Here is a 23,002-nt window from a genome sequence, read left to right as displayed (position 1 = left end):
TAAGGTTTTGAATATTGTTTCTTCTAGTGTGTCTGATGATGTCTTGGATATCTTTTTGACATATCAGGGGCTTTTAATAATTTGTGTCCACCCTCTCCCCAGTTTCAGCTGCAGATGCATGATTGTTTGCAGAATGAGCTGAATGTGTTATTTCGGCAATGGAGATGGTGTTTGAGAAGTAGGAAAGACACTAAAGGTTGTCTGCAGGGTAGTATTTTAGGAGCTCTGCTTCTGGTTGTTGAATTAAATTCTTTGATGTAAGTGAGGTTATGCTGCAGATGCCACATCATTGTGTATGCGGATGATGGACTGGTTAAAGGAGATTCAAGGAATGAGGTTGAATTCAGGGCAGCCCAGCTTTGCAGGATTCTCCAGTTATGGAATTTGCAACATAAGATGGTGTTTAGCCCAGAGAAAACAACGATGATGTTGCTCAAGAGTAGATTGATTGTTACTCTATGACCTCGTGTATCAGTGGCAGGTCATCAAATTAGGTCTGTCTCATTGTAGAAGTATCTAGGAGTTATCCTTGAAGAAAATCTTCAATTCAAAGAACACTTTCAGTATGTTACAAAAAAGGCTTGTAATGCTTTCTTCAGTGTTTGTGGAGCTGTTCACCCCGATTGGGGGCTTAATTTCAGAACTGTGCATGTTCTATATAAGGGTGTATGTGAAGCTAAACTGCTGAATGCTGCACCTGTATGGGTTTATCGAATGAGGTACAAATGTTATAGGAATATTTTGTTGAGTGCCCAGAGTCTCCTATTGTTATCTGTGATTGGTCCCTACAGGACTGACTCTCAAGAAGCAGTCCGTTATATTTCTGGTACTAAACCCATTTTTATGCTTGTTCTGAGTGCCAAGAATGTAGGCCAACATACCTGTGGGTGCATAACAGAAATAGATGACCAAGGTTTCCATTTATGGCAGGTCAAATAGACTGAATCGTCTGATGGCCATTACATGCATGGTATTTCATGGTATTTTTCCTGATGTGAGAGGTATGCAGATTGTTAGGTGGATTTTCCCCAATTGGCATATTCCACAGTTTCTTTCTGGACATGGTGCTTTTCGAGATAGATTGGCCAGATTTGGTTTGATTAATTCGGAGTGTAGTCCACTAATCCAGATTGTAGGCCACTAATCATATGCACCATGTCTTATACGAGGGTAAGTCAATTATTATCCGCTGTTTAGTTATATTTTTGTTTATGTTGGTAGTACTGTTGTGTTGCGTAGATGACGTATGCGTGGTTCAATTTTTGTTATGTCTGTGCAGGTTTGTTGCTGCAAGGTTAGTTCCATTATTGCTGCCCTGCCATTAACCATGGCTGCTCCACTTTCTGTTTGCACCAAAGAACAGCAACAAACATTCAGTGATCCGTTTTTTGTGGTCGGCCCCTATGTGTATCAGGGGCCAAAATTCATTAAAGACTTTCATTACAGTTACAGGAACAGTGTGTTGCTGCAACGGAGTGTCTACGAATGGATTGAAAAATGGTCGCATAAGTGTTATGCACGATGAAGGAGCCGGATGACTGTTTACTGCCACAAATGAGGAAAACATAGAGCATGCATGTGACATGGTTTTCTTAGACAGACGAGTAACTATTGATGAAGTGGTACATCGTCTGCAAATTAGTCATGGTTCTGCCTACGAAATCATCCACAACAGACTTGGGTTTCATAAAGTCTGTGCAAGATGGGTCCCTAAACAACTCACATAGTTGCATAAATAAATGCACTTGGACATCTGCTAAAAACATTTGAATCGCTGTGGTAATGAACAGGACATCTTAGACAGAATCATCACTGGTGACAAAACATGGACCCATCATTACGAGCTGGAGAGTAAACGGCTTATTATGGAATGGAAACATCCAAATTCGCCCTGCAAAAGAAAGTTCAAGACCCAACCATCCACAGGAAAACTGATGCTTACGGTTTTTTGGGACTCACAAGGCCCAGTACTGGAACATTATGAGGAAAGGGGCACGAGAATAAACAGTGCGCGTTACAGTGAGATGCTTACTGCCAAGCCTAAGCCTGCATTTCGAAGCAAATGCCAAGGACTGCTGTTGAAAGGTGTTGTGTTGTTGCACGACAATGCCCGTCCACATACTGCTGCCCACACTACTGAAATGCTCCAGAAACTCAACTTTGAAATACCTCAAAGGCTCATCCTCCGTATAGTCCTGATCTTGCCCCTTCTGAGTTTCACTTATTTGGTCCACTCAAAGAGGCATTAAGGGGCCATCGATTTACCTCAGACAAAACAGTAAAAGAAGCGGTGCATTCCTGGCTCGAAGCTCAACCAAAAACCTTCATTTATGAGGGCATCAGGAAGTTTGTGCAATGATGGACTAAGTGCGTTGAAATGCAAGGAGACTATGTTGAAAAATGATGTACATGTAAGTTTCCTATTTGTATTGCAATAAAATTTATAACTACATTGCAGATAATAATTGACTTAACCTCGTATGTCTGCCCCAGGTACAAAGCTGAATGAATGCACCAAAGTAGTTAGAGTTTGCGAGGATCAAATACGGTTTTGATCTGCATGTTAATTGAAAAACTGAAAGGGAATGGAACATAGTTGTTGGCCTCCGAGATTCTTAGCCCTGCAGAGGATGGCTGAATAGGTCTGATGCTATTATGGATGTAATGATAAAATAGCAATCTGGGTGGCTAGGGGCCCGCCTGGGTGCTTACTTCACCAGAATAGTCATTTTGGTATCAAGCCCCAGTTAGCTGAGATATTTGCTGTTAGGATGAGAATGGATGTGTGGAGAACTCTTTAATGGAGCTAAGATGTGGGAAGGTGTAGGCATTGACTTCGCTCCTGACCAGAGCAGAAAGAGCTAGGATGTGTTTTCATTAGAAGCTTATTAAATTTGTTTCTTGATTTTTAAATAAATCAAGAGGACTTGAGTAAATTGAATTTAGGATAAAATTGTCATTGTTGTGATCAACACTTTCTTTGTTGGTATGAGAATAGTATTGTTGGTGTTTAAAGACCCAGTCAAGTAATGGTTTCAGTGCACAGTCTAACTGAAGTTAGATATGGGAAGAATCTTTGTGTGAAACATTCGGTATTAGAGGAAGGTGCAGGGATCATGCTTCCACAAATCAATTAATTTGATAGTTGTTGTTGTAAGTTATGTTAGGTGATCATGGTTGAAGATGCCATACAAAGGTGCTAATAAGTTGTGTAAATACTGTGATGGATATGTTTGTCAAAGCAGTCGCATCAGTGGCATCCTGGAAGAGGCCAAACTAATGAATGTGATGTTTCATCTAGTTTAGAGGGTCTAAAAGACGACCTCTGGTAAAGCCCATCTGGGCTAGGAATAGACGGGGTGGTGTGGTGACCAGGATTGTTACAAAGTTGATTTCTTCCACTAGGGGGATCAGGATGTAAAATTTTTGTTAATAATAACAGACCAATCAGTAGAAGCCGAGTAATAAAATAATTTAAAAATATATTAAAGCATGAAATATTGCGTAACACTTCATTCACAAAGGTTTGGTCCTACTTGATGTGTCTAAAATATTGCTGCCCAAATCATTGCATGTAGTAGTAGGTGATCTGTAGTTTCTTCCTAAAAGTGGAGATTTTCTGAATACCAAAATGCATATTCTGAAATGTATATTGGTCAGATAAGTGGACACTTGTCAGAGAAAAAACTGGTTTCCATGATTGAACAATAGAAAAATGTCTCTGAAAAGCTTTGCAAGTTTCTCTTAAAGCCATGACCTGGTCAGAAAGCTCATTAACATGATCAGGTTTGGAGGATTTAAACCCAAGAGCTTTTCTCATTATTTCTTGATCTGTTGAACAGGGAATGTTAATTCTGAATTGTAAAAAGAATTCCTTGTCGATATCAGAGCTGTTGAATCAACTGGAAGGAAGTCTAAATTGTTTCAAATCAAGTACTGAACCAGTTCAAAAGACTGCTTCCCACATTCAGTGATCCTATTGATGAAACTCTCTCTAAAGCACTGAATAAATCTGGCTCTTTTATTTTCTCGATTTCATTTGCATTTGTATACTCATGCACCCAAACATTACGTAACAAATAAGTATTTTTTTCAATTGATTTGTCTCTTGTGTCTGCCATTTTTTAATATTAACTCGAAGTTAACATGTTGAGATAAAAATTGTTTTACTTTCATGTTGACATGTTAAGTTAATCTTGACATTTCAGTAATAAATGACTTCTTTGAGTCTTGAAACTATTTTATTTTAATGTAATGATTGTATCACTATGATGTTGATTAGAAACTTAAGTGTGATCAAAAATTAAACATCTTCTATACCTATTTTGAGTCTTTCTTTTTACAAAAAATATTTTCTAAAAGCAAGTATTATGACTTTGTCTACTTGGAACTGTGTGGATAATTCCATCTTTAACTCTATGCAAAAAATGAAATCAAAACACATTATGTCAAGCTTAAACTTTCATTCTATCATTTTCCTACTACATAAAGTTTTTTTTATGTTTCAATATAAGCCTTTTTTTACTACATGCAACTCTCCCTGAACATATTTATATTGAGTTAATGTTTTTTGCAAAACATTTATATTCTAGATTCAATGAAAGAGATATGATGAACAAAATGTATTACAATTTATTTTTAAATAGTATTCTTAATAGTGTTTCGTGTATTACTGAATTCATCCTGTAGAATACATTGTAGGATAAAAACAGCATTAAAAAGGATCGCTGTAGAAAAAATGGAATTGACCAAGTAACCCACATCGTTACTCAATTTATTTTCCATCGAAAACAAACGGGACTTTGACCACATTTGACCGGTTCACTGAAAGAGATTTTAGAGTAAGTTATACTCTTATTTGAAAATAATTGGGCTGCTTGGACATGTAAGGTTTTTGTATTATAGTATGTATTTTTAGTACTTGTTTATAATTTATACTTTCATTAGCAATATAACTTATAAATGTGGGGAAAAATAGATTAAAATCATTCTAACATACGGTATCTACTCCATGGAGACACTGATTTTGTCATTTCTGCTAATTTCAGATTGCATGAAAGTCAGTGTAAACTCGCTTGGACCAATATTTGTCCTTTCTTTAACTTCAGATCACTCAGCTCTACTTAAAATGCCCAGGATGCCGAGCAAACCTGAATTACCTGAGTAAAAAAGTATTTTTTTCATGAGTGCATTTCTAATATAGATCCTTAACTTTCTTGAAGTTAAAAACAATATTGAAGCGGTGTTACTGAGAGAAATCATCTAATCTGATTATGTATAAATTATTATGTATTATTATTATGCATTAAGCTTGACACATTCTGTCAAGTTTAAACCTTCATTCAGTCATTTTCCTTCTACATGTTTCATTTTTATTCCACCATCATATGAAATTCAAACCATTTAAATGAAAAACTAAAAGTGAAAATTTGTAATTCATTAAAAACCCCTTAGCATAGTTGGATAAAGTTATATTTTTTAGGTGCTTCAGTCTCTAGTATTCTAAAAACATACTGTAATACAAAAAAATAAGTAATATTTTTTTAATTTATATTTAAAAAAATAAAATTATTATACTAAAAAAATTATGATAGTTTACTTCTACTTTTTTATATAGTATATATTTTTTTAATCCAATAAAATTACATTTACCCCAGACACATAATATGTAGCAGAAAGAGATTATTGGAATAGAGGTGAGCAAATAAACACAATTGAATTGACCTGTGTGCTGCAAAGATACAAAAGAATCAATAAGGATGGAATTTCAGTTTTTAAAATACAAATGAATCCATTCTGTTGGATCACAAGATATTCATTCAGTATGCTGAAAATTGAGTTACATATAAACATATGCTGTTACAATTGATTTATGTTTTTACTTTTTTCATTTTGAATTAAAAAGTAAAATAGAAAAAAACACTAAATTAAATTTATTATTTGTATTAAAAATAATGATATACATGTTTGTATGAAATACACATTTTATTGTAAAATATAAAACAGTAATTTTCTATATACTCACAGCAAAATGCATAATGAATTATGGAAAATATCAATGTAATTTGACTAAATTAAATTTAAAAGTGACAAGATAAAAAAAAATCATCTAGTAAATACACCAGGTGTCAGTGTTTAAAGGCAAGAAACATTAACCTCTATTGTGGTGTCACGGTATAAACATTCAGGCCTACATTTCTCTGCAGATATTATTATTATAATAATAATAATAATATTATTATTATTATTGTATTTTATAATACCACTAAATGTTATCTCTAAATATTGCTTTTGGCCATGTTTAATATTCACTGACATTTTAAAAGTTTATTCTCCCAAAAATCAAAGTATCTTATTTATCTCTTTTATTATAGTAATACAATAATCTGTTTTTAATTTAAACCATATTTAAATAAATTAAATAGATTTTTTTAAAGAAATGAAGCTGTCTTACATTGTATTATTTATAACATTCAAGATTCAGTTCATAATGGACTGCATAGTGTTTCACACAGCTAACATAATCCTGAGCAGATATCAATTATTTTACATAAAAAAGTAGATTTATTGTTTTATATTACCACACATAAGCAAGAATAATTTTAAAAAGTAATAATGGTTACAGGTAAATCGATAGTACTAAATATGTAATTTTGGAATCTAATTGATTTTGAATATTACATAAGTAAAGAATTTAATCAGTTATTATTGAAGACTTCAGTAAAATTCAGATAGTACTGCGTTATGCTAATAAAATTTTCATTAGGCTTTCGATCTAGGGATAGTTTAGGCGAGCAGAACAGTGTACTTGTAAAAATTTGATTGCTTTTTATCAGTGATCACATCTTTTTTGTTTTTTTTAAAGTTCCCAACAACAGGCCCTTGGATATACACCTGAATCAGCTACGTTAAGATATTAAATCTGACAAAAAATTAAGTAAAATTATATATGGTAATAGTAATTTACGTTTTAGAGAAATTTATATGTATTATTTTTGTCTTTATTCTAAACAATTTTCATACTGTAAATTGTTTACAAAATATAGGCTTTTCTCCATTTCAGTTATAATGTATTTCATATTTCAACTAAATATGTTTAAATTTAGTTCAGTTTTATATTTATACTCCGCATCTGTATGATTATGAGGCATGAATTAAGTTCAATGTTATTAATTCATAGCTAGACAACACTGGAGAAGTAAATAATTCCATTGTGCAGAGTAGTTGCCGATCAGTTTCCTTCAGAGTTGTAGACTTCCAGTTAATGATTTTTGTATGCTGTTTAAAAAAAAGTGTGTTATAGAATTAGCTGTTCTAATATAATGATTAGTCACATTTGTTTATGGCAGGAGGTCTTCTCTGAAAAATCTTAGTAAGCTCTATTTTTAATTATAATTTTTGTGAGATACATCAAACATTAAAACTTTGAATTTTATTATTTTCAGGTCAGAGCAACATTTTCTTTTGTTTGAGAGGGAAATCTTGAATCCTAACCTATTTATGAAACATCATGGAATCAGAAAAAATGCAGTCTACTAGAATATATTCACCATCAAAAAAAAATCATGTTCATTACAAAATTGATAACATGTTTTTAAAGGAACCGCAAATTAAAATTGAAAAAATTGAAAATGGAAGTTATAATTTAATCTCTATGAATACAGAAAATGCTTTTACAGGTGAACAGAAAAAATCGGTATTAATTTCTCCTAATAATCAGAGGCAGCATCAGTTCAAAAAAGTTACTGATGAAAATGTTAAAGCAGCTGCGGAAATTTTAGCTGTTTTACTAGATAGTCCTCAAAAAGTTCATAAAGCCAAGTCTAGTCCTAGTAAAAAAAAAAATAAGGGATTGAATGATTTGAATAGTCCTCAAAAGACTGTACTGTCCAATTCGAGCAAGAGGAAAGATAATGTGTTGAATAATATGAAACTACTGGAAAATAAAAGTAAAGAGGTTAAAGAAGATTCTGAAAAATTGAGGGATATAGATATTGCAGAAATGTTACTAGATAGTGATGAAGATGATTGTAATGATTTTGAAAAGAAAATTAAAAAATGTCATAAACAAAAAGATTTTAAGAAAAATATGAAAATGAATGATGGTAATTCACAGACTAATAATAAAATGATTTTTAATGAAAGTGAATTAGACAGATTTCCTGCTTTGTTAAGGAAAGATAGAGTTGATGAGTTGAGTGTCACAAGGTCTCCTCATTTTAAAATAAACAGTTCACCAAAAGTAGATGGTAATAGACAGTATTATAATGATAGTCCAAGTAAATTATTTTGTAAGAATAACGTTAGAAGGAGCCTAGCTTCAGAGTTGGAATCTCTTCAAACAGATCGGTAATAAAGATTTATTGCTTAAATTTTTTATTTTGTTAGAAATAATATACATTCAACTCCTGATTATCCATTATAATAACTGGGAAGAGGATCATGGATAATGCAAAATCATGACTGATCCAAAAATAATATTTAATTGAGTAATATGTGTTAAAATGACCTAGTACAGTACTTCACTATTTACATGCATTATTAAGGTAAAATAGTAAATAATAAAACAAAATACAGTACACTACAATATTACATCTAGAAGTATTATTTTTTACAGGTAAAAGTAATATCCAGAAGTTTATTTAAAATACGTATTAACATATTACTAATGTTCACTATCACTAGTACTTCATGTAAATAGATAGTTCTTGCAGTAATGTATGTACTATGTAATGCATTAACAAACACCAGCGGCAGTAGCTAAAGAGAAAAAAATAAGACATTAAAAAAATTAATAGATTGTGCATTTTACTTTTTCAGATTTTTTTTTTTTTAAATAAGATAATTGGTTGCTGTTTTAATGTCTGAAAAAACTTTCTTTCAATTGAACTTTATAATTACATTGCATAATAATATCATGCAATGAACCCTATAGTCCTGTCATATTCACAATTGAATATAGTACAGCGTTATCATATCCAAAACAAGCACACATTCAAGTAGCAAATGAATGAAGAAAACCAGTTGCAGAATGATGAAAAATTAAAACTTTTTGACTTCTATAAATTTTTAAAGTTTATTTTTTTCCAAGAGGCACTGCGGTTAAACCACATGCAGATAATCAGGAGTTGACTATTCGCTTTCTCTTTACACTTTAAAAATTGTATTCTTGGGTGGAAGGGATTTATTGTGTTTTGTTATGGGTTGAAAGTTTTTATTAGTTGTTATAAATGAACAGTTGCCTTCAGTTATTAATCATGTCTGATGTTATTAAATTTATAAATTCATATTTTAAATTTTACTAAATTATAATTTATGATCCTTATTTTTCTGGTAAGAAGTGCTGTTTGTTTTTAACCTTGTGAATTTAGCTGAACCAATGTAATCCCACTTAGGCCAAATGTGTATGTACTTTGTTATTAATACTTCAAAGTAATGTCTCTCTTAAAGGACATTTACTTATTTTTTATTAATTTAACTTTCAGGAGTAAACTTATTTATTAAAATAAATAAGAGCTTTTTAAAACCAATATTACTTTGGATTAATTACTTTTTTTTTAATTGAAAATATAACCAAAATACAACATAATCATAATGAATGTACATATTTGGCCGTAAATTGGATTGTATTAACACAGTTTAATGAGCCAGAAATTTTATTGGCTTAATTCCTTTGTGTAAGACCAGCTTACTAAAAAGGCTTACTTCTAAATCTTGTACATTTTCTGTGGTTAAACACTACAAAGATATAAGAATTAGAAATAAACATATCTAGTAAACAGCCTTACACAAAAATTAAGACAATAAAATTCTGGGGTGTAGTTCTAAATCCAAAGCTTGACTAAAAGGATCGTGTCAGTTAAGTAGCCAGTAAAATTGCCAAGAATTTGTTCTGGATACCAAGAATGCAAAGGCAATGCATCAGAAGCATCTACTATGCCTTTTTTATAGTTTTTTCAGCTACAGTGTACTGCTGTATAGTCAAAACTCCTATGCAGAATGGTTACCATTCTTCAAAGATCCTGTAGAAGGTCCCCATTTACTAGGTTAAAAATTTTGAACTTTCCCTATATGTACAATGTGTGTTCAAAAAGTGACGAGAATTTTGAAATTTCACAGGTTGTATTAGTCCAATTCTGGGGATTTTTTCATTGTTTGTATAGGTAAACATGTCTGAAAATTATTTATACATTTTTAGCCATGTTGGATGTTTAATCTGTTGTCAGCTGTCAAAAGGATAACATGTGTTTTGGTACGATCAGCGATTTTTATTTTTATAAATAGTGGATCAGAGAATTTGTATTAGATTTTCCTATATGAATGGAATAAAGTGTAGCAATGTTTTAAAAATGTTAAATATTGCTTTTGATGAGTCTCCTATGAGTAAAGCAAGGGTTTACAAATGGTGTAAGCATTTCCAAGAAGGTTTTGAAGACATTGAAGATGACAGGTGCCCTGGACACCCCAGCACATCAAGAACTGATGAAAACATGGAAAAAGTGAAAGAAATAATTACAAATGATTACCGAATCACAATCTGAGAAGTCACTAATGATGGTGGCATATCAGTTGGTTCATGCCATGAAATTTTTTCGGATGTTTTGAGTATGAAATGTGTGAACAAAATTTGTTCTAAAATTGTGAATTTCGAACAAAAACAGCAGTGAATGGAAGTTGCTCAGGAGTTGCTAAATGAAATCAACAATGATGCAGAACTACTGAAACGTGTCATAATAAGCTCAATCGTTCCAGTGGAGGCATTCTGGATCACCAAGACCGAAAAAAGCTCGACAAGTATGGTCAAATGTGATGGTTATGCTCACCGTGTTGTTCGATTTTAACAACATAGTACGTCATGAGTTCTTGCCACAAGGTCAAACAATCAGTAAGGAGTATTACCTACAAGTTCAATGCCATTTGCTTGAAGCCATCGAAAAAGAACGGTTGAATTTGTGGCAAAACAATTCATGGCTTTTGCACCACGATAATACGCCTGCTCACACTTATTTGCTTGTTCATCAATTTTAAGCAAAAACATCACTGTAATGATACCCCAGCCGCCATATTCGCTAGACATGGCCCCATGTGACTTTTTTCTATTCCCAAAAATAAAGGAAGCTTAAGGGCCATCGTTTTACAAGCATAGATGAGATTAAAAGCAAGTAGCTGAAAGACCTAAACACTATTCCAAAGGTTGAGTTCCAGAAGTGTTTCGGGGATTGGAAAAAGCACTAACATAAATGTATAATATGTAATGGAGAAGGGAATAACAATAATTTAGATGAATAAATAAAATTCTTTCCAAAAAACAAAAATTCTTTTTCTTTTTGAACACACTTTGTATGTACTACAAACACATTTATGTTTGAAAAAAGAATTAATCTTTTCAAAACTAAGTATGGACAAGATCATTTTACAATAAACTGGATTAATTTAATAGAGATCATTGTAAATTTGGTAACAGTCACTTGCTCAGTTGTAGTAAGTAATTGTGTTAATAGGCCCATTAGTCATTTTTTATTTACTTTTTATCCCCAAATAATGATTTTATTGCATGATGTAATTTTCATTCCTTTGTAATTAATGATTTTAATTATAAATTGCTACAGACCCTGAACAATTATTTATAAAATGTATGTTCATTGTTATGTCAGCAGTTTTCATAACATATGTTTTTTATGTATATATAATATTGTTTAGTTATTTAAAAAAAAACTTTTTTTAATTTTTTAATGATTAATTCACCATATAAACTTCAAAGCTTGTGCATGGGAAGATGAAATGGAAATTTGTAGTGTATGAAATGCCATACCTGACCAGAATTCAAACGTGGGACCTCTGGATGAAAGGCTGAGATGCTACCACTCTGCCACGGAGATCAGTGGATTAAGTTAAAATTATTATTTTCTAAAAACAAAATATTTATCATTCCAGATGATAAATGATTATTGACTTACACTATTGGTGATTATAACAGCAAGGTGCAGTTTATACAATCATAGAATGATTCACTTTTTCATGCAAATGAGTCATCAGAATTTGTATAAAAGTTGAATAAAATTGATATTAGTTTTAATTATGAAGAAATTTAATATTTTGAAAAATATTACATGTATAAATTTGACAAGAAATATTAATTACTAGAAGGGGATATTTTATATAAATTAATAAAGTGGGAATAATTTAACATTTAAGCTGAAACTAATAAACAATGAAAAGCAGTCATAGAATACAAATTACTCTTATCTGACGCTTGAAAAAATTAACAAGAGTGCTTCAAATAAGTAACAATATTTTTCCATGTTTCTCAAAAAAAGATTTAAGAAAACTCTGAATTTTCATTACTAGATGAATCTCTAGCCAGTTCAATGCTGGGTACTAGTGCAGACTAGTGTATTTATACAGATTACTATATTTTATACAAATTGGTATATAAATATACTAATTTTTAATTTAATTATTTTGTTACATCTTTGATTAACTTAATCTCAGAAAATTATAAATATTGATTAGTTTTTTAAAACAATGACTTTTCTTAATGTATTTTTATAATTTTAATATTTTGTGACTATAAAATCTTTTTTCGAATATTTGTGAAGTTAACATTGTCACCTTTTTTTTAAGTAATCTCTTATTGGATGTGTATATATCAGGTATGCCTAGTACGATTTTACAAATGTATTATTGCATTAAGCAGTATGATGATACTGTTTTTAAGTAAAAACGATTTTGGAGAAAAATAATTATTGAGGAATATTTTAAGGAGTATTGGTTGATTACTCATGTACTACAGTTTTGAAAAATTATTTTTTTTTATGAAACCAGTGTTTCTCCACACTCTTGGTGCATCTATATTCAGACTACTGAAGTCCCATTTAAATTAAATTTTTGCATTAAGCCCCTTTTTTAAATTTAAAGGGGTATTATAACATTTAATAAAATGAGAATTTGAATCAGAGTTAGAACATCTTCTTTTTTTTATAAGTAGGTTACATTATATAAAAACCCTTTAAAGTGAGTTATAGTATCTCTAGTTCCAATGGTTGCAGAGCTGTCTATATTTTTATAAGACAGTCGTGTGAAATGTTTCAGTTTTGGAAAATTAAAAAACTTCTGACCCCAAGAGTCTTTAAAATTTGAGGCAAAAGTTTCAAAAAAATTCTTTACAGGATTTTACAAAGAATTCCCCAAAAGTACTATTCCAACTTAAATTAAGGTAAGATATTTTCTTCTGATGAAAATATGTTTAATATATACAGTAAATACACAAACATATATAAATATTAAATTGAAGTTAAATCTTTTTTGCATTTCAAATCAATATCCAGTCGATTATTCGTAGCATTCGCTTGAGCGCAGATTTAAATAGATAAAAGATTACATCACCATATGTATTGTATCAAACTCATTCATTATGATAACCCAAGTTTCTATGGGTCAAAGTTCAATGGAGAAATAAGCATCAAAATTCACTTCTTTAGGAAATTTTGTGTTTGAGGAAGACTCAAGAAAAATATTTTTATAAATTAATATTATTACTTAATTTTCTTTCTTCTAATTTTCTTTTTCTATCTTGTTCAGACCAGTATTAAAATTGTCAGTAAATTATCTTACATTTTTTTTTAACTTACAGAATCAATCCATCAATCCAATTTACAGAATTAATCAATCCATTTACAGAATTATAAAAAGTTACTTAAAAATTTTAGATTTATTTTTTTTTCTTTCATGTCTTCAATAATTACTGGCCTAGGATAGTGACATCTATTTCAGTAAATCCAAATATTAAATTTAACACATTGTTTTTTATTTTCCTTTATTTTTAGGCAACATAATTTTACATTTAAAATATTACTTTAAAGCAAAGTTGAAATAGATACAAAATCAATAACAGAACATTGTCTATTTTGTTATATATGTTTATATCTGTAATCATTGTCTATTCTAAAAGACTGATAAGATAAGAATTGTCAAAGTAATTGAAATAAGTATTATTTGGTTAGTGGCAGAATTATTATTGAAGCAGTGTTATGTTTCTGATCTTCAGCAATATATAAGTATAATATGTGGCTAGCATTTTACCTTCCTGTACATATTTACTCCATTATTCATTGCAAAGTAGTAGTTAAGAAAAATTAAATTATAATTTTTTTTTTTTTATATTCTTGACATACTTGTATTAATTTGAAATGTTGGAGCAAATTTTTGTAAAATTTACTAAATAGACAAAGTAACTTATCAGTATAAAAGTAATTAATTAAAACAGTAGCATTATTATTCTCAAACATATTTATTTCTTGGAGATCTCTGTTTCTAGAGGAGATATTATTTTAATTAGTAGAACAGAAAGAGGATTCATTATTCAACCGATAATAAAAAAAAATTCTTTGTATTTAATTTTTGTTAATTAAATTTATAATGAAAAGTCACTTTCTGAAAAAACTAACATATTGAACCATTTGGTTCTAGAAAGCATGCTTCTTTTAAGCTTACAAAAAATAGTGTATTGATTTTAGTTACCAGCTGTGTTTTATAGAATGGCTCGAATACTTATTTTGTCACAAATACCTGAACATAAAATGTTTAGTCACATGAATTTTCTTGCTAAATGTTTTTTATACTGCTAATGTAAGTTGTGCAGTTTCAGAATCATTTTTTAGTACTTTTTGAAAATAAAAAGCCTTTCTAGGTCATTCTCAAATGCTAACAGGAAATCTGTTTAGATCACATATAACCTACATTATTAAAGGTTATTAATTTTAATTAATTATTATTACATCATTAATTATCTCTTTTCAAAAATTGTTTGGAAAAAGTCATTCTTTCAGTCAACTTGCATCAGACTCTTGGACCTTTTGCATTTTCTTTGATAGTTCTGTTTGCAAGCTCTTTGCTGTGACAATTTTTGTTTATGAGGTATTGATGAGACTAGTTCATTATATATAATATAACCATTAAGCATGGGTGTTAATTTTTATTTTTTAACACGTGTTTGGCAGTACCTGAAACTTAAAATGTTTAAAAGGTTTTGTGTAGCCAAAAACTTTGTCTCAAAAAATATGTTGTGTTTTCAGTATTTCAGCTCATGATTTCTCAAGCTTCTTATTGCCAAGCTTATGCATGATTCATATGTGATGCAAATTTTTTTTGCAACTTTGTAGGATCACAGGACAGTCCTACCAGGAATATGGTACAGGATTTATTTGTTATTACACTATGGGCAACTGTAAAATGACCTTGATGATAACCCTGCCTGCTGCTCTTAATATATTGAATAATTTGGTCTTAAATCATTTTTTTATTGCATCTCGCATGCATAAATCTGTGAACTACATTAATAACTAGGATTTTTCTACAGTTATTTCTTATAAATGATTTACTTTTGAAAAATTTGAATGGAAGCTTTACTTGTGCTGTTTGCAAAAAAATCTGTTCCCATTCACGTAACAGATCTACAAGAAGCATACATATCAATTAAAGGAGATGGGTGGAGTTTCTTTACTCTATAGGTTGTTTGTTTTTTCTGATGGTGGTGCCTTCTGATGGTGGTACATTGTCATTTAATGCCTTAAAATTTATTTCATTTTCAACTATTTGCAGTGAAGTATTTTTTAAGCTAACCAATAACAGTTTTGAGATTTGCTTTAATTAAAATCTTTGCCTATCTGCATTACAATGTGAAAAGAATTTTTTTTTTTTTTTGTTTTTAAATCAACCTTCTAATTCTCAGTGTAACAAAATATTTTTATCAGAGGTATAAGATAAATCTGAGATAAAATAATCAGAGTATAGTATGGCATAATAAGAAGAAATTATTTTTTTATTGGTCATAAATGAATTTGTTACTCATGAAGTTATGTTACCGCTGACAGTTGCCAACAAAAGTGAGCAACAGTCACTTTTACCAGTAAGTATATTCATGACATTAAAATTTAATTTTTTTCCTAGTAACTCATTTCATTCTTCTTAAATATGCATTCTTTTAGTTCGTAATTGGATATTTTCCTATTGGTTTCTGAAGTATTGTTTTCAGTGTGGTTTCAGCTTGCAATAATATTGGTACGTGCTGTTTCTTTATTTCATTCATTTATCTTCTTTATTATGTTAAAGAGATAAGAATTGATATTTTATTTAAACCTATTAATTTTTTTGTATTTTTTAAAAATTGTTTTAGGACTTTAGGAAAAACGTTCAAATTAAAACTGAAGCGTAAAGCTTCTAGCCCATTAGATGATATACCTGCATGTAAAGAAAGAAGAACAGAGTCTCCCTCTGCTTCACCCTTAAATGTTAGTATAAATTAATATTTATTTCAGTACAATTTTTACTGTTACTTTAGTCAATATATCTTAACACATTGTGGACTGGTCGCAAAAATTCTTGTGATTTGTCTCGTTTTGTCAAAAGACTGTTCACAAGAATCACCAGGTTTGTACTTAGGTAACTCTCGTGCCATCTCTTACATTTTTTGTGAACTTCTTATTAGTTTTAAAGGTTTATAGCCTTGACTAAATATTCTCTGAACATTTACACACATGTTTCGTTAAAGAATGCCCATTCATACTAGACCTTGAGGATTTTATTCATATCAGCTGTGTAAAAGGGGATTTACAGCCAGTTTAAAAATGGTGTCGTGCAAGTTGATGGATTTAAATCGTAAACATGACAAAAAAGATAATGAATTAAGTGAATTATTTTATGATATACTGTCAGATTGTCCTACTGAAGATGATGACATGCATTCTAGTGGTAGTGGAAGTGTTGTACAACAGAAACGTACTCATAAAATTACTACCATACTTCAAAGTACTGTCATAAAAATATTGACATTGAATAATAGTTTAGATTCGGAATCAGCCTATTTGAGTGACTCAAATTCAGTTAACTCACAGAATTTTAGACAATTTACTGAATTTAGAACCTTTTGAGGGTATTCCAGGTGTTAGGGTTCTGCCTACTAGTAATGAAAATATAAATGATATTATAGAACTAATTTTTGGGGAAGATCTTTTTGTTATGATGTGTAGTGAAACAAACAGGTATCACCAAAAAATGATAGAAGTATATAGACAGTCACCTAAAACTCTCAAATAGAAAGATGTGACTGTAAATGAAATGAAAACATTCTTGGGCCTTCTTTTGGTAATGATACAAGTACAAAAAGACTGCATTAGAGACTACTGAGCCATTGACTCTTATATTGAAACACCAATTTTTTTCTGAAATTATGAACAGAGATAGATTTGAACAAATTTGGCAATTTTGGAATTTTAGTGACAATGAATGCACAGGAAATAACACAGACAGGTTGTACAAAATTACACCTCATTTCATATCTTCTGTATAAATTCAAAACTGTTTACAAACTCAAGCAAAATTTATCTTTAGTTGAACGAATGATTCCCTGGCGAGGTAGGCTGCGGTTTCGAACATACAATCTTGCTAAAATTATAAAATATAGGTTATTAGTCAGAATGGTATGTGAAAGTGACACAGGCTATGTTTGTAACATGGAACTGTACACTGGGGAAGGTAAAAGATTGGAAGAGACTTCTTTCTCCTTGATTTTAATCTTGGTTTGTGTTATCACGTATACCAAGATATTACAGTAGTATTTCTATTGTGAAAGGTTATTAGAAAATAAAACCAGAGTTTGTGGAATAATAAGGGCTAATAGAGGTTTACTGTGCACTTTGAAAGCTAAATTGAAAAATTTGAAAAAAGGGTCCACATTTGTTCGTAAGGGTGATGTGCTACTTGTTGGGTGAATAGATAAAAGGGAGGTCAGAATGATTTCAACAATCCATGGCAGTCAACAGCAAACAACTGGTAAAAGGAACAAAAAAACAAGAGACAAAATATCCAAGTCTGTATGCATTTTAGAATACAACAATCATATGAAAGGTGTGGATTGTGCAGATCAGTACTTGTCATATTACTCAATTATGAGAAAGACAAGAAGGTGTTGGCTCTCTTCCTAATAAATTGTGATCTTTTCAATTTATTTAGAATATACAATTATTTGAACCCCCCCCCCCATAAAAATTACACATAAGAACTTACTTTTGGCTGCGGCAAAAAATTGGACACCAGTAGTAAAGGAAACCTTACAAGACTCTAACTCTGATTCAGACACTGACACTGTGTTTGTCCAGGTCCTTCCCAACCAACCAAATGTGCTCCATTTAGTGACCCCCCCCCCTGTCACTCATATAGACTTAAGGAAGCTGCTTTCAGGATTACCACACCTTGAAGCAATACTAGAACCTTCCCTCATGATTTTCAGCAAGTTTCATGGAATTTGGACAATGTTTAGTGAAGATATGATTTTTTTCTAAATGTATGCGTGCTTGTCTCCATGGTGCGATTGGTAGCGTCTTTCATCCAGAGGTTCCAGATTGGAATCCCAATCAGGCATGGCATTTTCACACGCACTACAAATCATTCATCTCATCCTCTGAAGTAATACCTAATGGTGGACCTGGAGGTTAAAAAAAAATGCATCCATAAATTTAAATATCCTGGTTTAAATGCCTGGGAACTAGGATAAATGAAGGTCATTTAAACCTGTTCCACAATGTGTTAAGAAAGATAGGAATAGGTTGTCTAAATAGTTGTGTACACTAGTTTTTACTTTAACCCTTGCATTTTTTGTATGATGATTCAGCAACATTGTCATTTATTGTTGGGGGAGGGGATATTTATAGTGAACGAGGTGGGTTATTTTCATTCAAAAAAAAAAGCTGCAAATCCCACATTACAAGTTTGAAAAACCATTAGCTATTTTTAATCTGAAAAAAAGATATTAGCCCAGTCAAGCCAAACAAATCGAGTAAATAAATCCAGGAGGTTTTGAAAATTGACAGTTGTTCCTTGGTACCTAAGTTTGAAGAAAATAAAAAGTACTTGTGGGTGATGGTTAAGCTCTAATGGGAGGGGGGAACCTTTAAAGATGACTTTTTTAGTTTTTTGCTTATACCTCAGAAACTATTACTTGCAGTGAAAAATTGTATATAAAAATTGAAGCTGACAAAATTTTCTACAAAAACGGTCTCTAATGCATTTTTTATGTAGGACCAATAGTTTTGGAGTTATAAGGCCAAGAATGTAAAAGTATTTCCAAAAATCGTGATTTATTCACATTTCATTGTTATATAACATGCTTAATGAATATTTAACATTAACATTAGTGATGAAAATTATACATTATTAAGAAACAATCATGTTGCCAGGGTCATATTAATCAAACAATCATCTCATCAAGGTCATCGATCTCTTCTTCGTCCAAAGAGTCTACGGGAGGGCTATTGGTGCAGACTCCCTTGCATTTCCCACACTGTGCAGTGGATTCCCGCCTTGCTACACCCACAACGTGTCCCACAGCCTGTCGTACAATTACAAAAATTATGCTGAGGATGGAGGGACAGCAGGTTCCATGGTTGCAAGAGGCCGAAGATTTCCATAGATGTCCTTCACCCAACCCCAATTCGTAATTGGTAGCTGGCTGCCCAACCAGTTTTGAAGTCGCAGATACACTCTATGAGAGTGCTTCTGGGTGGCAAGTTCACTAGGTCTGGCTTGACCTAGTAATGGTTGAATTGAGGAAATCAAGATCAGTGGGTGTTGAGATGTTGTTTGCGGGCATGGTACAATGCGAGGAACACGTGCTCACTGGCTTCAGTGACCTCCTGTGGTGCTAAAGAGGACTTGTAGAACACGTTGGATATTGCTTTAAGGCTCCCTGTCCCTGTTGAACAATTTGACGATCATTGATTTGCCTTTCCTGAAGGTGGATGAGGTAATGTCACACCCACTAAGCCCATGAATGAATAAGATGCTTTCAGTGAAGTTAAGTTTTTGCAACTCCCAAGGGGGAATATGTTCTGCTTTCCACTTTCCCTTTCCCTGGTTTGACAAACAGTATGTTTGTTTTGGGTGGAGCTAATACTGTCAACAAGACCAGTAAATCTACACTTTTGCGTATGACGACTACGTTTTCATTGGATGCTTCTTTTTTACTCCACACTGCACAATTGCAGCAGCAGCAGCCTGCCCCACTTCAGTTCCTTCAACCATTTTCTGAGACAACATACTGATGAACTCGGCCTTGTTCTTCTCGTTACCAAGAAAGTTTACTTGCTGAACTGTCACTGCCATTCCTTTGATGAAATCGGTATCAACTGATGTCTTTGTGGTGCTTTGACATTGTTGAGCACATTTTGTGCTGTTGACAGTGTCTGTTTAACCATCAAACACAACAGTGCAGCATCTACCATAGTGTCTCTTTATGTAAGTCACATACTGATTGAAGACAATGGAGAAAGCTGAGGCTGTATTCCACTAAATGCGATGTAACAGAAAGCTATTGATTATGTTTACGCTGAGCTTGAGATCCAAAGTGTGGAGGGCTAACACCCTGGCTATCATTCATATCCTTCACAGTAAAACTGCTAATTTGAATATTATTGACTATAATTTAATTTTATATGCACATTATGTACAAATGGATTTATTTGGAACCATTTAGAATGAAGGAAAATACAGTAAAATCTTAGTAAATATAAAAACTGAAGCTCATAGCTCTGAAACTATTGGTCCTATGTAAAAAATGCATAGAACCATTTTTGTAGGAAATTCAGTCAGCTTCAATTTTTATGCATACAATTTTTTTGCTACAAGTGATAGTGTCAAAGATGTAAGTGAAAAACTAAAAAAAAAATCACCTTTAAAGGCCCCTTCCCCCCTCGAGCTCACCCCCACTCTACAGGACTTTTTGTTTTCTTCAAATTTAGGTAACAAGGAACAACTATGCTAATTTTTAAAACTCTAGAATTTATTTCTCTCAGTTGGTCTTTTTGTGTGTTAATTTAACCTGTATATATAAAACTTAGGAAAATAATGTTTTCATTGGAAATTACATTTTAAGTTAGTAGACAAAAAACTTAAGCACAAGTATATATTGAAATTGCGTGAAAATAAATGAATTAAGTGATGTTTATAAATTATTGGCCACCTTATAGTAATGTATATACTGACAAAAGATATTTAAAATCCATTTTATATTAAAATAATATTAATAATATTATAATAATAATAATAAAATAATATTAATAATTAATAATATTTTTGTTACATTTCAAATAATCAGATGCATTTATAACTTTTTTTTTTTCAATTAAATATTTATCTATTTAGTTAAGGCAGTTTTAATTAATTCTTGTTTTAAAAAAATTCAAAAAGTACTTTTTTAAAGAGTTAATAAAATTAGAATGCATTGTTTAGTTGTCATATTGACTATAGTGTTGTCTTTGCGTACACATTGTGATATTATTCAATTTCCTTACTTAAGGTGTTCTGAGTGCAACAGCATGGAACATCTTTATTTTATAACAGCTTAGTATGTAATAGCTTTGCTTTTGTCAGGTGTTCCTAAAAATTATTGTATAAAGGAGGTAAAATAGAGTCCCAATTCTAAAAAAAAATTGATCTAATAGTTTATTTTTTATTTTCTTTAGGGAAAATTAGAGTCAAGAGGACTGAGATGTCGTGAGAAAATAAAACTACCAAAGTGGCGTTTGCATGAAGAAGAAATTACTGTTAAAAGTAGCAATAACAAATCATCTCCAGCTACTCCAAAGATAAAAACAAATGTTGACTGTTCTCCTTCAAATAATACCTCTCCTAAAATAGCCAAAAGATCTTTCTCTAAATCTGATAAAGAAAGAGGTGATTGTTATGTGAAGATTACTTCTTCTCCTGAACTAATAAAATCTGCTGCAGAAATTTTTCATATATTGTCATCACCAGGGAATAAAAACATTTCTGAGAGTAAAACTTTCAATATGGAGACTCCTAGTAGTAGTAAAGGTTCGTTTGCAGAAAAATTGGTGAAAGGAAAGTCTTCAAGTCACAAAAGTGGCAGTAAATTATCTACAGACAATGTATCTGAATTTCAGCACAAAAAGAAAAACCATGTTTCATCTGCCACTTCATCACCTAATTTAAAACCTACATGTAGTAAAATATCAAGTGCAGAAATTCAAACACCAAAAAATAATGAGATGTCTGATTTTCTCTCTGAGTGCAATCAAAATGTTGTTAAAAATAATGATTCATCTTTAACACTGACTACAAAAAGATGTGAAAAAAAATTTTCACCTCTTCATACACCTTCAAAAGTTAAGAATAATGTGACTCCTAAATTATCAGATAAAAACCAAAAAAAAAAGAGCCAACATCATAATGAAAATAAAAAGGATGTTGTTTCCGAAGGGCCCTCCTTATCCAAAAAATCTTTAAAAGCACTTGATAAATGTCCAGCCATCAAAAATGATACATCACAGGTAATAAATTCAGTTAATTATTTTGTAGTTAGTAGTAGCTGATGAATGTATTTTTTAAGGTATCACCTGCTCTCATTCATCATATATCCCTTATGCAAGTTTCCTTGAGTGGGCCTTTGACTAGTGTCCTCCACCTCTTGGTTGAAGAACACTTCTCTTCAATTGTTTGTATATAACATGTCTTCTCCCATCTCTGAACTCTTAATCTTTGATTTACCCCTCTGTCTTTTGCCTTCCATTAAGATATAACATTTTCTACTCTAAAATTTATTCTTGCCCTTCTAGTTTCGTGTCTGAATCACTAATTCTTCCAATTTCAAGTCATCTTTCAGTTATGTAGCCAACTTTCAAAAAATCCAACTGCTCTCTTTAGCTCTCTCTCCCTCTCTCTCTCTATATATATATATATATATTTTTGGATAAGGTGTGTGTGTATATATATATATATATATATATATATATACACACATATACACCTTATTTTTTTACCTTCTACAAAATAAATATCTAGAAGTTTTTGAACACTCCACCCTACTCAGAATCTTTATTTTTGTAGTCCATGGTTCTGCTAAGTTTATAACAACAAAACTGTTTTTAAGTTTTTCTTAATTTTATATTGTAAATGTGAAAATGAGAATTTTCTTTGCTTTATAAATCAT

The 23,002-nt window shown here is 31.3% G+C and overlaps 1 protein-coding gene across 2 annotated transcripts in view; it reads left to right on the top strand.

Moving 5' to 3' along the window:
• Orc1 (origin recognition complex subunit 1) overlaps positions 1-23,002 on the top strand; it is a 58,649-nt gene that overhangs the window by 2,730 nt on the left and 32,917 nt on the right. For both annotated transcript variants that reach the window (XM_075357001.1, XM_075357002.1), the window contains exons 2-4: positions 7,446-8,349; positions 16,175-16,289; positions 21,516-22,343. In XM_075357001.1, the coding sequence (XP_075213116.1) occupies positions 7,511-8,349; positions 16,175-16,289; positions 21,516-22,343 (1,782 nt within the window). In that variant the 5' untranslated portion in view covers positions 7,446-7,510. The remainder of the gene's footprint in view (positions 1-7,445; positions 8,350-16,174; positions 16,290-21,515; positions 22,344-23,002) is intronic.

This window comes from Lycorma delicatula, chromosome 2, assembly GCF_047948215.1.
Source record: "Lycorma delicatula isolate Av1 chromosome 2, ASM4794821v1, whole genome shotgun sequence".
NCBI lineage: Eukaryota > Metazoa > Arthropoda > Insecta > Hemiptera > Fulgoridae > Lycorma > Lycorma delicatula.
This window is presented reverse-complemented; position numbering and strand designations above follow the sequence as displayed.